The sequence below is a fragment of the Nerophis ophidion genome, linkage group LG08 (genome assembly GCF_033978795.1).
Source record: "Nerophis ophidion isolate RoL-2023_Sa linkage group LG08, RoL_Noph_v1.0, whole genome shotgun sequence".
Classification (NCBI taxonomy): domain Eukaryota; kingdom Metazoa; phylum Chordata; class Actinopteri; order Syngnathiformes; family Syngnathidae; genus Nerophis; species Nerophis ophidion.
This window is the reverse complement of record NC_084618.1, coordinates 63,956,876-63,972,989: the sequence shown is the minus strand read 5'-3', so window position 1 is coordinate 63,972,989 and position 16,114 is coordinate 63,956,876. Positions and strand designations below refer to the sequence as shown.

The following is a 16,114-nucleotide window of genomic DNA, read 5'->3' as shown; positions in this document are numbered from 1 at the left end:
CAGAAATTCGTCAACATTTGCGCACACACACACACACACACACACACACACACACACACACACACACACACACACACACACACACACACACACACACACACACACACACACACACACACACACACACACACACACACACACACGCGCTAATGGGTCCACATGAACAGCCGACATCAAAGTTACATCTGTTTCTTTTGCACATTTGATTTTACCGACTGCCCAGTGCACCATGTGGTAGCACATGGCATCCGGAATGTATTTACAGTGTTTCACTTCATCTGTGTGCGTGTGTCTGTGTGTATATATGCATATGTATCTATACAATAAGAAGGGCATTTATATGGCCCCTTTTGTAGAGGTTTACCTGACACATGAAACGTAACGAATTAGGGGTGTGCACTATCCACCAGACAGCAGTAGAGTGCTGAATGTGTTAAAATGTGTTTCATGGCAATTTAATTTCCATCATTTTCTGCAGACTGCATTGCAAAATGATTAACCCACCCTCTTCCACTCACCTAAGATCCATCCAGGAATGGGGTCACATGAATCCTTTCCTTACTGTATGTGTGCATATATATATATCTATATATGTATGTGTGTATGTATGTGTATGTGTATATGTATATGTGTGTGTATATACACCTATATGTGTGTGTGTGTATACACCTGTATGTATGTGTATATATTGGTATACGTACAGTATGAGTGTATATGTACAGTATGTATATATTAGGGGTGTAACGGTACGTGTATTTGTATTGAACCGTTTCGGTACGGGGGTTTCCGTTCAGTACGCGGGCGTACTGAACGAGTTTGTAAGTCTTCACAAGCTGCTCTGCTTTCTGCCTCTTTCTCAGCAGCAAGCATTTGTACCACCCATACAACCATCTGATTGGTTACATACAAAGCCAATCAGCAGTGTGTATTCAGAGCGATGTAACAGCCAATCAGCAGTGCATATTCAGAGCGCATGGAGTCAAAGCTTTCTAGAAACTTAAACTGCAGCTCAGCTCAATCGCAGTTCTGGCTTGAGGTGAAGGCTAATTAGCTTTTAGCGTAACGTTAGCTCATTTTGCTGTGTGTGTGTGTGTGTGTGTGTGTGTGTGTGTTAGGGGCAGCACAGCCCTGTCTGTCTGTTATTTCATTGAACTCCATGGTGTACTGGGATGAATAGTCTCTCCTATTGCTGTTGTACTATTTTTTCAGCTATGGTTAAATTAATCATTAGTAATGTAGCAGCCTAGTTTTGAATGGCAGGGTCCATGCTATCACATGTTGATAAACATATAACATTTACATAGTAAAAAAGTCATTTACAGGCTTCCTAAATGCTGTAATAAATTAAGCATGATGAGTTGACTTGAAACTGTTTAATGTTGCACTTTGTGTATGTAGAAGAAAGGTTTTGTCATTTTATTTAATCAAAGCAACAACTTGAGGAAGTTTAATGTGGATTAACGTGGGCAGACTCATTATAGTGTTCCCAATGTTAAAAGGATAAAGCCATTGTTTACATATTTGGTAAATAAATAACCAAAATATTTTTATTTTGTTGTTTTCTTACTGTACCGAAAATAAACCGAACCGTGACCTCTAAACCGAGGTACGTACCGAACCGAAACGTTTGTGTACCGTCACACCCCTAGTGTATATATATATATATATATCCATCCATCCATTTTCTACCGCTTATTCCCTTTTGGGGTCGCGGGGGGCGCTGGCGCCTATCTCAGCTACAATCGGGCGGAAGGCGGGGTACACCCTGGACAAGTCGCCACCTCATCGCAGTATATATATATATATATATATATATATATATATATGTATATGTATATGTATATGACGGTCCCTTCCAAGGGTTCTCGTTGTTCTCATTGGGTTGAGTTTTTTCTTGCCCTGAGGATGTCATTGTGGTTTGTGCAGCCCCTTTGAGACATTTGTGATTAAGGACTGCATAGGTAAACTCTTATTGACATGTGTGTGTGTGTATATATGTATGTGTATATGTATAAATATGTATATATATCGGTACGTATATATACACATACGTACATACATATACACGTACATACTGAACGTATATGTGTGTGTATATATATACACATACGTACGTATATATACACGTACGTATGCATATATATACACATAGGTACGTATATATATATATATATGTACACTTGCATATGTATATATACACGTAGGTACGTACGTATATACATACTGGATTTGACTTCTACTAGGTGTCCCAGAACTTGAGTTTTTGTACATTGTTTGCTTTCCCAAATCATTCAGCAGTTTCAGATGAAGGGAACATCCTCCAGCCTGACAGCGCATTTCCTCTTTTGCCAGATGTTCTGTCTAGTTACTCTGTACACACAGAGCGAGCTAGATTGTCACCTGACTCACTACCCATCCACATTTATTGATAATTGTTTCAAATGCAAATACAGTATAATAAACCTGCATCATAAAAACAACCGTTAAAGTGTTTCCTACGTGTTCTGAAAGGTTTGCAAGTCATTACTACAAGAACATTTTTATTTTGTTGGGCGCACTCTTGCCATCCATTAGGTTTATTAAGCTCAGGTTTCTTGAAGAAAATAAACATTAAAAATAGCAGAAGTCCAATTGGAAATGCACACTCCTCATCGTCATTGAAGAAATGTATGCGGCCACTTAACTCCCTTAAGAGATTTGACTTGTGTTGAATGAAAATAGGTCGAATTGGAGGTTATTGTTTTAAAAGAATATAATTGCTGCTTCCGTTAAAGTAGCTCAAAATGGCAAAGCTTCTCAAAAACAACTCATTTGTTCCTCATGACAAAAAAAATCCCATTGAGAATTCTTTACCTTGACATGTGTTTTAGATTGATTCGGGCGAGTCGGTAAGGTGGGCGGGGTTGGGGGCGCGAGGGTTTAAAATATAGTCAGGAAGAGTCATTGATGCAAAGGATTCTGGGTATTTGTTGTGTTGCGTTTATGTTGTGTTACTGTGAGGATGTTCTCCAGAAATGTGTTTGTCATTTTTGTTTGGTGTGGCTTCACAGCGTGGTGCATATTAAAGTCTTAAAGTTGTTTATATCACAACCATCAGTGTACTCTGTGTCACCCAGTATGCCTTTCAATCTTGTACGTGTATCTGCTGAAGTTGCATACAACATGTTGCCGGACTGGCAAGCAGTTTGTACATGTTGCAGAAGGTGTCAAATACAATAGCTCCACAGCAAGCTCTTATTTTCGTTATCTGGATGAGTACCAGCAAATATTAGCGAGAATGGTTGGGGTTCCCATTGTCTTCGTTACTCTGTGAAACGGTTCAATAAAGCTCTTTGAGAGGTAAAGATTGCCGACCCCTGATATATAACAACGGGCGGGTGGCGGGCGGTTGCGGTTTTGATATAATGTTGGTTCGGGTGGATGGCGGATGGATGACGACTTTAGTGATGCGGTTGCGGATGATATAATTGCCTGTCCGTGCATCTCTAGTTCATGTGCCCTTTTAAATCATCATTCACAATCCCTATGTGAGACAAGAACAGGCCGGTGTTTTCCTTTTCTGTGCGCTTTAAAAAGTAAAAAAAACACAGCTAGCACAAGGCGGCCAACAATTCAGGTAATGGGGATTCTTCTATTTTGCCAATAAAGCCCTCTAAAAAACATATGTAAAAATTCAACAAAGCTCCTTTTAAATGCCAACACCTGCACATCAACTAAAGTACTGAGTCATTGTTATTATAAGAGTTAACACTGAGGAACTACTTTTCTGGCATAGCGACACAGCAGCTTGCTCACAGTGCCTCAGACTACTATTAAGAGCCGAGAGATAATACCATCTATTGGAGTTGTTGATACTGCTGCTCCTGAGTTGCCTTTAAGTTTGGCAAAGTTAAAATGTTTAAATTTCACTTGCCATTAACTAAAAATCAGAATCGAAAAAGTCAGTGGATGTATTGGCTCTCAGCCAAAACCCCATCACATCGCTAGGAAGACGCTCTCAGTATTTTTTAATCAAGAGTGAGGATTATAATTTGCTTGCTCAACAGAGAAAGCTTTGTGCAGTCGGCATCCCATTGAGAGCGAACATTGTATGTAATTGTTATCCATCCATCCATTTTCTACCGCTTATTCCCTTTCGGGGTCGCGGGGGGCGCTGGCGCCTATCTCAGCTACAATCGGGCGGAAGGCGGGGTACACCCTGGACAAGTCGCCACCTCATCGCAGGGCCAACACAGATAGACAGACAACATTCACACTCACATTCACACACTAGGGCCAATTAGTGTTGCCAATCAACCTATCCCCAGGTGCATGTCTTTGGAGGTGGGAGGAAGCCGGAGTACCCGGAGGGAACCCACGCATTCACGGGGAGAACATGCAAACTCCACACAGAAAGATCCCCAGCCTGGATTTGAACCCAGGACTGCAGGACCTTCGTATTGTGAGGCAGACGCACTAACCCCTCTTCCACCGTGAAGCCCTGTAATTGTTATGTTATGTGTTTGTATTTTGTTAAGCACTTAGCACTACTGAATGTCCCTGTTACTACACTACATGCAAACTTACAGCATGTATATACAACATTGTCGGATGTTTTATAGAAAGCTTTATTGTAGGGGTGCTGAAAACAATTGATTCACATCCATAGGCATTCACTTTTTACAGCTTGTCCCTCTTGGGGTCGCAGGGGCGGGGGCTTGGGGAGTGCTGGAGCCTATCCCAGCCGCACTCGGGCAAAGGGCAGGGTATACCCTGGAAATGTCGGCACGTCATGGCTGGTCACAATTTTAATTTAGTGGAATTCTAAATCAATTCATAATTTTTACAAAAAAGGGATTTTTGCTATTTATTTTTTTATAAAATCCAATTTTGAATGAAAAATATTTAAAAATTATTATTATTAATGATACTGTTGTAAGCGGGAGAAAATGGATGAATGGATGGGTTTTATATATATATATATATATATACAGTATATATATATATATATATATATATATATATATATATATATATATATATATATATATATATATATATATGTGTGTGTGTGTGTGTGTATATATATATATATTTTTTTTAATTATTGTATATAATAAGTATTGAATTTGTATTTCTTAGTTTCTTAATGCGTATATTTAAATAATAGAAAAAAAATAACGTTGTTTTAAGGCCAACGCAATACAATACATGAATACCGATGTCGCTGCCAATCATTGACCTATCTCCTTGTCTAATAATATTAATAAACAATATAATATACAAATAATAAACAAAATAATAACATTGTGTTAGTGTACACCGCTTTCCGCCTGAATGCAACTGGGATAGGCTCCAGCACCCCCCGTGACATCAAAAATCAATAATAATATTAATAATAATAATAATGAATGTGAATGTTGTCTGTCTATCTGTGTTGGCCCTGTGATGAGGTGGCGACTTGTCCAGGGTTTACCCCGCCTTACGCCCGATTGTAGCTGAGATAGGCGCCGGCACCCCCCGCGACCCCAAAAGGGAATAAGCGGTATAAAATGGATGGATGGATAATATACAAATAATAAACAAAATAATAACATTGTGTTGGTGTACACCGCCTTCCGCCTGAACGCAACTGGGATAGGCTCCAGCACCCCCCGTGACCTCGTAAGGGACAAGCTGTAGAAGATGGATGGATAAATCAATAATAATATTAATAATAATAATAATGAATGTGAATGTTGTCTGTCTATCTGTGTTGGCCCTGTGATGAGGTGGCGACTTGTCCAGGGTTTACCCTGCCTTACGCCCGATTGTAGCTGAGATAGGCACCAGCACCCCCCGCCCCCCCCCCCCCCCCCCCCAAAAAAAAGGGACAAGCGGTAGAAAATGGATGGAGGGATGGATAATAATAATATGATAACAATGCATAATAATTACATTACTACTAGTACTATTATAATACTGCTACTAAGAATAGTACTAACAATGAATATGTACTGTAATAATACTATTATGAATGAATACATAAAATACATTAGTAATAATTAAAACATAACACATAATAAGCACTTAAACTGTAAGAAAATGTATAAGTAGAAATGTAAGCATGCAAGTTTTTGGGGAGCTAAGATTGTTTATTATGACAGACAAATGATTTAGGATATTTAAATACTCTTTTCAGAGTTAAAGTGATGCACAGGAGAAAAACAATCGTTTTCGCTTTTGCAAAATTGATCATTTTTTCTTTGCGCTTTTCTTAGGTAGGAGTCCAACATTTCCCAGAACATTTGAAGGACCACCATCCCAACCTGGAGAGGTTGCTGGAATGGAGCAACTCATTGAGTAAGTGACATCATGGCTTCTTGCCTCTTAGTCTCGTTTACAGTGTTTTGGTTCCGTCTTCGTCGCGTTTACTAAATGCACTTCCTGACTCTATTTTGGAGCTTCCTGGTACTGTGGCGGCCCATTCTTTGGCTGGTGCATGGCACTGGGAGAGCAGAATGATTTTAGTGCAATCAAAAGGTGCAGTGTCCTTCACACTTTGTCTCCTGAGTGATATTGTGAATGCAGCTGAGATAGGCTCCAGCACCCCCCGCGACCCCAAAAGGGACAAGCGGTATACAATGGATGGATGGATGGGCTTTGAGGAGTAGCAGGTCCTTTTAAGTAAATACTGAGTATACTTTTATCATCAAGCCCAACCCATTGGGGATTCATTTATGGTTGAGCTACTTGGAAAGTGTAGTGAGATAAGATACTAGTTACTCTGGATTGAATGTAACTAAGTTTCAGGACAGGCTATTCTCAGAGGATTGTAGCAAGCTACACTACGAGCTACACGGAAAAAGTAGCTTGCTACATTAACACTACTGTATTTTCTCAGACTATAAGACGCAAATAAATTACTTTCATTTTCGCAAAAGTCTACAGTAATTTCTGCGTCGGCATTCAAGTGTGTTGCTGTGAATCACACTCTTCTCCAACTCCGTCAATGAGCCTCCTTCCCGCTTGCTGAATCCCAACTCGGGCTCCAACCGCCTCCGCTCTTTTCGCCTCAGTTACACTTGACACCACTGGGATTGTTGAACGCGCCCGGTAATAAGCATTCCTGGCCCCTTAAAGGTGACACTATGCCTTCAGCGTCAGGCTACACTTGGGGCCGAGTGACTCGCGCCATCTTCTGTGATTCACTGGTGAGTCATCGCAACAGGAAGGACAAGCAAGCGTGTGGGGGTGTGTGGGGGGCATCGACAATAATAATATAATAATGATGATAATGCATCCCTACGTATGTGTGCACACTGACACTCACTTTTCTGCCACAGACATGTATTTTGTGTGCTCCATATCCTATCTATACACACACACACACACACACAGCAAAATTAGCTAACGTTACCCCCGTACGTATATATATATATATATATATATATATATATATATATATATATATATATATAATTTTGGCAACTTTATGAAAACACTCGTAATGATAAATGGGTTGTACTTGTATAGCGCTTTTCTACCTTCAAGGTACTCAAAGCGCTTTGACACTACTTCCACATTTACCCATTCACACACACATTCACACACTGATGGAGGGAGCTGCCATGCAAGGCGCCAACGAGCACCCATCAGGAGGAAGGGTGAAGTGTCTTGCTCAGGACACAACGGACGTGACGAGGTTGGTACTAGGTGGGATTTGAACCAGGGCCCCTCGGGTTGCGCACGGCCACTCTTCCACTGCGCCACGCCGTCCCTATTTTACTCGGCAAAAATGATGACAAAAGCCATAATTTTACTCAAGAAATGTCACTATTTTACAAGAACAACAAAAACGTTGGCAATGTTGTGACAAAAGTCAGAATTTCATGTGACAAATGTCACCATTTTGCATTAAAAAGTAATAAATTTACATTAAAAAAGTAATAATTTTACAAGAGAATATTGCCATATTACTAAAACGAAGAGAATATGAGAAATTGTTCCCAATTTTATAAGAAAAAGGTTGACACATTGCGAGAAAAAGACTACTTTTAGTTAATCTATTTTTTTTGTTTTTGTTTTTTTAAGCTCCATTATTAACTTTAACTTATTACAGTATGTCTATATATACATATGTATTTTATTTTATGAATTCTTTTTGGCCAATTGGGGTGCATTTCAATTTCTTACACACACTTGTTTTTACAAATGTTGGCCAGAGGGGGAGCACTTTTAAAACCGACACACAGTCAATTTGAAAAATCCCTTCTTTTTGGGACCACCCTAATTTTGATAGATTTCACCACCAGAATGCAAATGAGACATTCTCCATTAGATGCAATGTCATTTTACTCAACGCAAGTCAACATTTTACAAGGAAAACTGAACATTTGTGCAACATTATGATAAAAGTTGGAATTTTACTCAATAACAGTCGCAATTTTACAAGAAAAGCTTAACATTTTGGCAATTTTATGAAGAGTCGTAGTTTCACTCGACAAAAGTCACAATTTTATTTAAAAAAAACGTAAATTTTTTTTGCAGTATTATAATAATAATCAAATTGTTATTTTGCCCAAAATATGACAAATGTCATAATTTTACTCAAGAAATGTCATTATTTTACAAGAACAACAAAAACGTTCGCAATGTTGTGACAAAAGTCAGAAGTTCATATGACAAACGTCGCCATTTTGCATAAGAAAGTAATAATTTTACATAAAAAGTAGTAATTTTACATAAAAAAGTAATACTTTTACATTAAAAGTAATACTTTTACATAAAAAAGTAATAATTTTACAAGAAAATATTGCAGTATTACAGAAACAGAAATAATATGAGAAATTGTTCCAAATTTTATAAGAAAAATGTTGCCACATTGCAAGAAAAAGACTACGTTTAGTTAATTTATTTGTATTTATTATTTTAATAGTTTTTTTAAGCCCCATTATTAACTTCAAGTTATTACAGTATGTCTCTACATACATGTTTTTATTTTTTTATTTTAATTTATTTTGGCCAAAGGGGGCGCATTTCAATTTCTTACACACACTTGTCATTCCATATGTTGACCAGAAGGGGAGCTCTTTTAAAACCGACACACAGTCCATTTGAAAAATCCCTCCTTCTTGGGACCACCCTCATTTTGATAGATTTCACCACCAGGGGTGCAAATGAGTCATTTTCTATTAGATGCAATGCTTTTCCGTAATGGGACCATGATTTATGTCCTAACTTGTTCACCGGTCCTCATATGGAAGGTACTTTTCCTTGTTGATGTCTCAAGAAGGGTAGAAATACAAGAACACACACACACACACACACACACTCGCACACACACACACACACACACACACACACACACACACACACACACACACACACACACTCACACACACGCACGATGTAATGAGGAAATAAATTTTAGTAATTAACAATTCTGATGGGTTTTCTTGCTTCCCATTTCTGTGTTAAAGAAAGGTCAATAATTATTTGACAAAGCCAACTGCTGTCGACGAGATAAGCATAATGAGACTTGAGTTGGAGCTCTATTGGAAGCAGAAATGTGGACTAAAAGGCCACTAGAGGGCGGCAAAGCCATTCGTTGTTAACACCCAGCAGTCTCAATGAATTTCATGTATGGAATGAACTTTATAGCATAACACATAATAGAGCAGGGGTGTCCAAACTGCAGCCTGAGTTTTGTTGCAGTGTGTCAGGAGAAAAAATAATTGTGCATATATTATAATGCACAGAGATGTAGATAGTCTGTTATTCGAGCACAACGGTTGTAGAGCAGGGGTGTCAAACTCATTTTAGATTATTAAAATGATGGCATTAAAACTGAAATAATTGTTTTCTTTATCTTAGTTTGGCCAAAAATAGAACAAACACATTCTGGAAAATTACAATACAAATATGGAAAAAAACACAGGCAGCGGTAAAGTTTAGATCCATGAAGGAAAGAAGTAAGTAAATAAATGTTTATAACTGAATAAATTTATATATGCATAAAAGTGGGTTTTCTTTTGTATAATTTTTTTATGAATTAAAGCCCACTGAAATTAGATTTTCTTATTTAAACGGGGATAGCAGGTCCATTCTGTGTGTCATACTTGATAATTTCGCGATATTGCCATATTTTTGCTGAAATGATTTAGTAGAGAACATCGACGATAAAGTTAGCAACTTTTGGTCGCTAATAAAAAAGCCTTGCCTTTACCGGAAGTCGCAGACGATGTGCGCGTGACGTCACTGGTTGTAGAGCTCCTCACATCATCACATTGTTTATAATGTGAGCCTCCAGCAGCAAGAGCTGTTCGGACTGAGAAAGCGACAATTTCCCCATTAATTTGAGAGAGGATGGAAGATTTTTGGATGAGGAAATTTAGAGTGACGGATTCAGATGTTTTTAGACACATTTACTAGGATAATTCTGGGAAATCACTTATCTTTCTATTGTGTTGCTAGTGTTTTAGTGAGTTAAATAGTACCTGATAGTTGGAGGGGTGTGTTGACGCCAGTCTCTGAGAGAAGTCACGAAGCTGCAGCACGACAGAAGCTCCGGTAAGAGGCGACTTATTTCCACAATTTTCTCACCGAAAACTGCCAGTTGACATGTAGTGGGGATCCATGTTTGCTTGACCGCTCTGATCTATAGTAAAGCTTCACCTCCGAGAATTTTAAACAAGGAAACACTGTGTGTTTGTGTGGCTAAAGGCTAAAAGCTTCCCACCTCTACCTTTCTACTTTGACTTCTCCATTATTAATTGAACAAATTGCAAAAGATTCAGCAACACAGATGTCCAAAAATACCATGTAATTATACGATGAAAAGTGACGACTTTTAGCTGTGTGTGTGGTGCTGGGCTAAAATGTCCCCTTCAACCAATAACGTCACAAACACGCGTCATCATTCCGCAACGTTTTCAACAGGAAACTCTGTGGGAAATTTAAAATTGTAATTTAGTAAACTAAACCGGCCGTATTGGCATGTGTTGCAATGTTAATATTTCATCATTGATATATAAACTATCAGACTGCATGGTCGGTAGTAGTGGGTTTCAGTCGGCCTTTAAGTAATGTTTACCAGGAAATCGCAAAAAGCAGCTGCCTGACCAGGGCTCAGAAAATCTGCAGAGACTCCTCCCACCCCCACCAAGGACTGTTTTCACTGTTGGACTGTAGAAAGAGGTTCCACAGCCTCCATAGCAGAACTTTCAGGTTATTTTTTTATCTATTTATTCTTTTTTTATTAATCAATCCAACAAAACAACCTCCAGGTTTTGTAACAACTTCTTCCCTTAGGCTGTAAGACTTTTGAACGCATCAAAAGAATCCCCTCAATTTCCCCCCAAGAACGGATTAACTGGCTGGAATATAAAGACAATATAACATGCATTCATTAATGTGGATGCATATGCAAAAGTGCAATATTTATTTATATCTGCACCTTATTGCTCCTTTATCCTGCACTTCTGTAGAACAGTGGTTCCCAACCTTTCTTCAGTGATGTACCCCCTGTGAACATGTTTTGAATTCAAGTACCCCCTAATCAGAGCAAAGCATTTTTTGGTTGAAAAAAAGGGATAAAGAAGTAAAATACAGCACTATGTCATCAGTTTCTGATTTATTAAATTGTATAACAGTGCAACATATTGCTCATTTGTAGTGGTCTTTCTTGAACTATTTGGAAAAAAAGATATAAAAATAACTAAAAACTTGTTGAAATATAAACAAGTAATTCAATTATGAATAAAGATTTCTACACATAGAAGTAATCATCAACTTAAAGGGTCCTCTTTGGGGCTTGTAATAGAGATCCATCTGGATTCGTGAACTTAATTTTAAACATTTTTTCACCAAAAAATAAATCTTTAACATCAATATTTATGGAACATGTCCACAAAAAATCTAGCTGTCAACACTGAATATTGCATTGTTGCATTTCTTTTCACAGTTTATGAATTTACATTCATATTTTGTTGAAGTACTATTCAATAAATATGTTTATAAAGGATTTTTGAATTGTTGCTATTTTTAGAATATTTTTAAAAAATCTCACGTACCCCTTGGCATAACTTCAAGTACCCCCAGGGGTCCGCGTACCCCCATTTGAGAACCACTACTGTAGATTATACTAAAACGAATGGCATACCGAGTAACTTTACTCACTGTTGTATTCATCTTCACCCCCCTGCCCCCAAAAGAAACATCTTAAAATGCTAATTTGCCCTCCAGTGACGTCGTTTCCCTGACAAAACACATATTTCACAGAAGCCATGAGCCACTGCTTCTGTTTGTCCAATGTCCAGCTGACTGCTCTCCATGCCTCATCATGTGGCAGATTGGTACAAAAACAACATTTCCGTGTTTCACTCACCCCCTGATTACGCCTCGCCGCTCTTTTTAATTTTTTAATTTTTATTATTTTGGCACATAACAAGCACCATTATAACAAAAGTCCTCGCACCACAACCTAATCAGAATGACTGTCGGCTGTGTGACGTGTGTTTTTTTTTGCGATGGAGCTGAGATGTCAAACACGACAGACCAGGAGAGGACGTTTTTGTCTGTCAAGCGTTAAACGGTGTGGTGAGACGGTGTCTATCTGCACATGCACACTATCAATCAATCAATCAATGTTTATTTATATAGCCCCAAATCACAAATGTCTCAAAGGACTGCACAAATCATTACGACTACAACATCCTCGGAAGAACCCACAAAAGGGCAAGGAAAACTCACACCCAGTGGGCAGAGAGAATTCACATCCAGTGGGACGCCAGTGACAATGCTGACTATGAGAAACCTTGGAGAGGACCTCAGATGTGGGCAACCCCCCCTCTCTAGGGGACCGAAAGCAATGGATGTCGAGCGGGTCTAACATGATACTGTGAAAGTTCAATCCATAGTGGCTCCAACACAGCCGCGAGAGTTCAGTTCAAGCGGATCCAAGACAGCAGCGAGAGTCCCGTCCACAGGAAACCATCTCAAGCGGATCAGCAGCGTAGAGATGTCCCCAACCGATACAGGCGAGCGGTCCATCCTGGGTCCCGACGAGCGGTCCATCCTGGGTCTCGACTCTGGACAGCCAGTACTTCATCAATGGTCATCGGACCGGACCCCCTCCACAAGGGAGGGGGGGACATAGGAGAAAGAAAAGAAGCGGCAGATCAACTGGTCTAAAAAGGAGGTCTATTTAAAGGCTAGAGTATACAGATGAGTTTTAAGGTGAGACTTAAATGCTTCTACTGAGGTAGCATCTCGAACTGTTACCGGGAGGGCATTCCAGAGTACTACACACCTTTGACACCATCATTAAGAATCAACGTGTCCTGGGTCTTCCCCGTGGCCTCCTACCAGCTGGACGTGCCCTAAACACCTCCCTAGGGAGGCGTTCGGGTGGCATCCTGACCAGATGCCCGAACCACCTCATCTGGCTCCTCTCGATGTGAAGGAGCAGCGGCTTTACGTTGAGCTCCTCCCAGATGGCAGAGCTTCTCATCCTATCTCTAAGGGAGAGCGACTATGTCTCCCGGCTGGCCTGGGAACGCCTCGGGATCCCCCGGGAAGAGCTAGACGAAGTGGCTGGAGAGAGGGAAGTCTGGGCTTCCCTGCTTAGGCTGCTGCCCCCGCGACCCGACCTCGGATAAGCGGAAGATGATGGATGGATGGATAAAGAATCACCCAACGGTTCATCTCAACTTAAAGGCCTACTGAAACCCACTACTACCGACCACGCAGTCTGATAGTTTATATATCAATGATGACATATTAACATTGCAACACATGCCAATACGGCCGGTTTAGTTTACTAAATTTTAGTTTTAAATTTTCCGCGGAGTTTCTTGTTGAAAACGTCGCGGAATGATTACGCGTGCGCGTTAAGTCACGGACTGTCAGGAAATATTAGCGCAGCACTATTTGCGGCAAAAGTCGTCTCTTTTCATCGCGCAATTAAACCGTATTCTGGACATCTGTGTTGCTGAATTATTTGCAGTTTGTTCAATTAATAATGGAGAAGTCAAAGTAGAAAAATGGAATTGGGAATCTTTAGCCTTTAGCCACACCAACACACGGTGATTCCTTGTTTAAAAATCCCTGAGGTGAAGCTTTACTATGGATCAGTGCGGTCAAGCGAACATGGATCCCGACCACTTGTCAACTGGCAGGTTTTGGTGAGAAAATTGTGGTAAAAAGTCGCCCCTTACCGGATATTAGCTGAGCTTGCGCCGTCCATGCAGCTGCCGTCGACTTCCTTCAGAGACTGGCGTCAAGACACCCGTGGACAAACCCCTCCGACTATCAGGTACTATTTAATCTCACTAAAACACTAGCAACACAATAGAAAGATAAGGGATTTCCCAGAATTATCCTAGTAAATGTGTCTAAAAGCATCTAAATCCGTCCCAATGCAATCACCTTTTTTTTTCCCCCCAGTCCTTCGCTATCAATATCATCATCCACAAATCTTTCATCCTTGCTCAAATTAATGTTGTTTTCTTTTTCCGAATAGCTCTTGCTGCTGGAGGCTCCTATTACAAACAATGTGAGGACGTGAGGAGGCCTCACCCTTGTGACGTCATCGTCTGCGACTTCCCGTAAAGGCAAGGCTTTTTTATCAGCACCAAAAGTTGCGTACTTTATCGTGGATGTTCTCTACTAAATCCTTTCAGCAAAAATATGGCAATATCGCGAAATGATCAAGTATGACACAGAATGGACCTGCTATCCCTGTTTAAATAAGAAAATCTCATTTCAGTAGGCCTTTTAATGCATGCAGCAGCCTTCCCCTCTCCATGAATGAATTAGGATGAGTACTATATAAACATGCCTCTCAAGGGCCGGAGATGAGGTGTGTATCAAACAAATGTGGAGGAACAAATACACAACCTGCGTCCTAGCCCCCGAGACAAATGCTACAATATGAATGAGCTCCTGCTTGCGGTTTGAACGCAACCTTCTGGAAGCGGCCGACAAAACACATGTTATTACATCCCATAAGCATCGACAACAACAACAAAATCTGTCACTTTGACATTACTGCTGCTCAGCACCGCCTGTAGATTTCCCAAATGGCCTGGTATTGGCGTCGATCATGCCTTTCCCCTCCGATGCATCGTCGGGAGTGCGGCCGAGCGTTCTGCGGCGTCAGCAAACACCCTGCAGTTGTTATATAGTGGCGGTTGGGTGAACGGTTTGTGTGTTTGAAGATGAATGCGGCATAACGGCTTCGACGGCGGCGAAAGAAAAGATCAGTGACCGGGAGCAGGCGAGCGTCCCGACCACTAATCAGAGGCAGGTGACACAAATCAGCACCCATGGAAAGAAAAAAATACATGGATGCTGAAACAGAACTAATCACCAACTAAGGAAATATCAAACTAACCAAAACATGACCAGGGCAACAGATCATGACAAAAGACAATGTGAAAAATAGTGATTTTAATGGAGACTGGATAACTTCTTTGGCCATATCCCCCAGCCCTAAAGAATGTGATAATCAGCTTGGTGTAATCACAAATAAGGAAGCAACACCACACTGTTTGTAACGCAACAATATTACCTCTTAAAGGGGAACATTATCACCAGACCTAGGTAAGCGTCAATACACCTTGATGGTGCAGAAAAAAGACCATATATTTTTTTAACCGATTTCCGAACTCTGAATGGGTGAATTTTGACGAATTAAACGCCTTTCTGTTTATCGCTCTTTTTGCGATGACGTCAGAATGTGACGTCGCCGAGGTTATACAGCCGCCATTTTCATTTTCAACACATTGTAAACACCGGGTCTCAGCACTGTTATTTTCCGTTTTTTCGACTATTTTTTGGAACCTTGGAGACATCATGCCTCGCCGGTGTGTTGTCGGAGGGTGTCACAACACTAACAGGGAGGGATTCAAGTTGCACCACTGGCCCGAAGATGCGAAAGTGTCTGCCGCCAGACCTCCATATAATGTGCCAAAGTGTCTCCACATTTTACCGGCGATGACAGACATGGCACAGAGATGTATGGATAACCTGCAGATGCATTTGCAACGATAAAGTCAACAAAATCACAAAGGTGAGTTTTGTTGATGTTGACTCATGCGCTAATCACACATATTTGGTCGCAGCGTGACTGCCAGCTAATCTATGCTAACAT

At 40.3% G+C, this 16,114-nt stretch overlaps 1 protein-coding gene across 1 annotated transcript in view; it reads left to right on the top strand.

Moving 5' to 3' along the window:
* The window catches only part of LOC133558157 (ankyrin repeat and fibronectin type-III domain-containing protein 1-like), a 447,422-nt gene that overhangs the window by 7,275 nt on the left and 424,033 nt on the right, over positions 1–16,114 (top strand). Inside the window, exon 2 of the mRNA XM_061909323.1 lies at positions 6,240–6,321. Coding sequence (XP_061765307.1) covers positions 6,305–6,321 — 17 coding nt within the window. The 5' untranslated portion in view covers positions 6,240–6,304. The remainder of the gene's footprint in view (positions 1–6,239; positions 6,322–16,114) is intronic.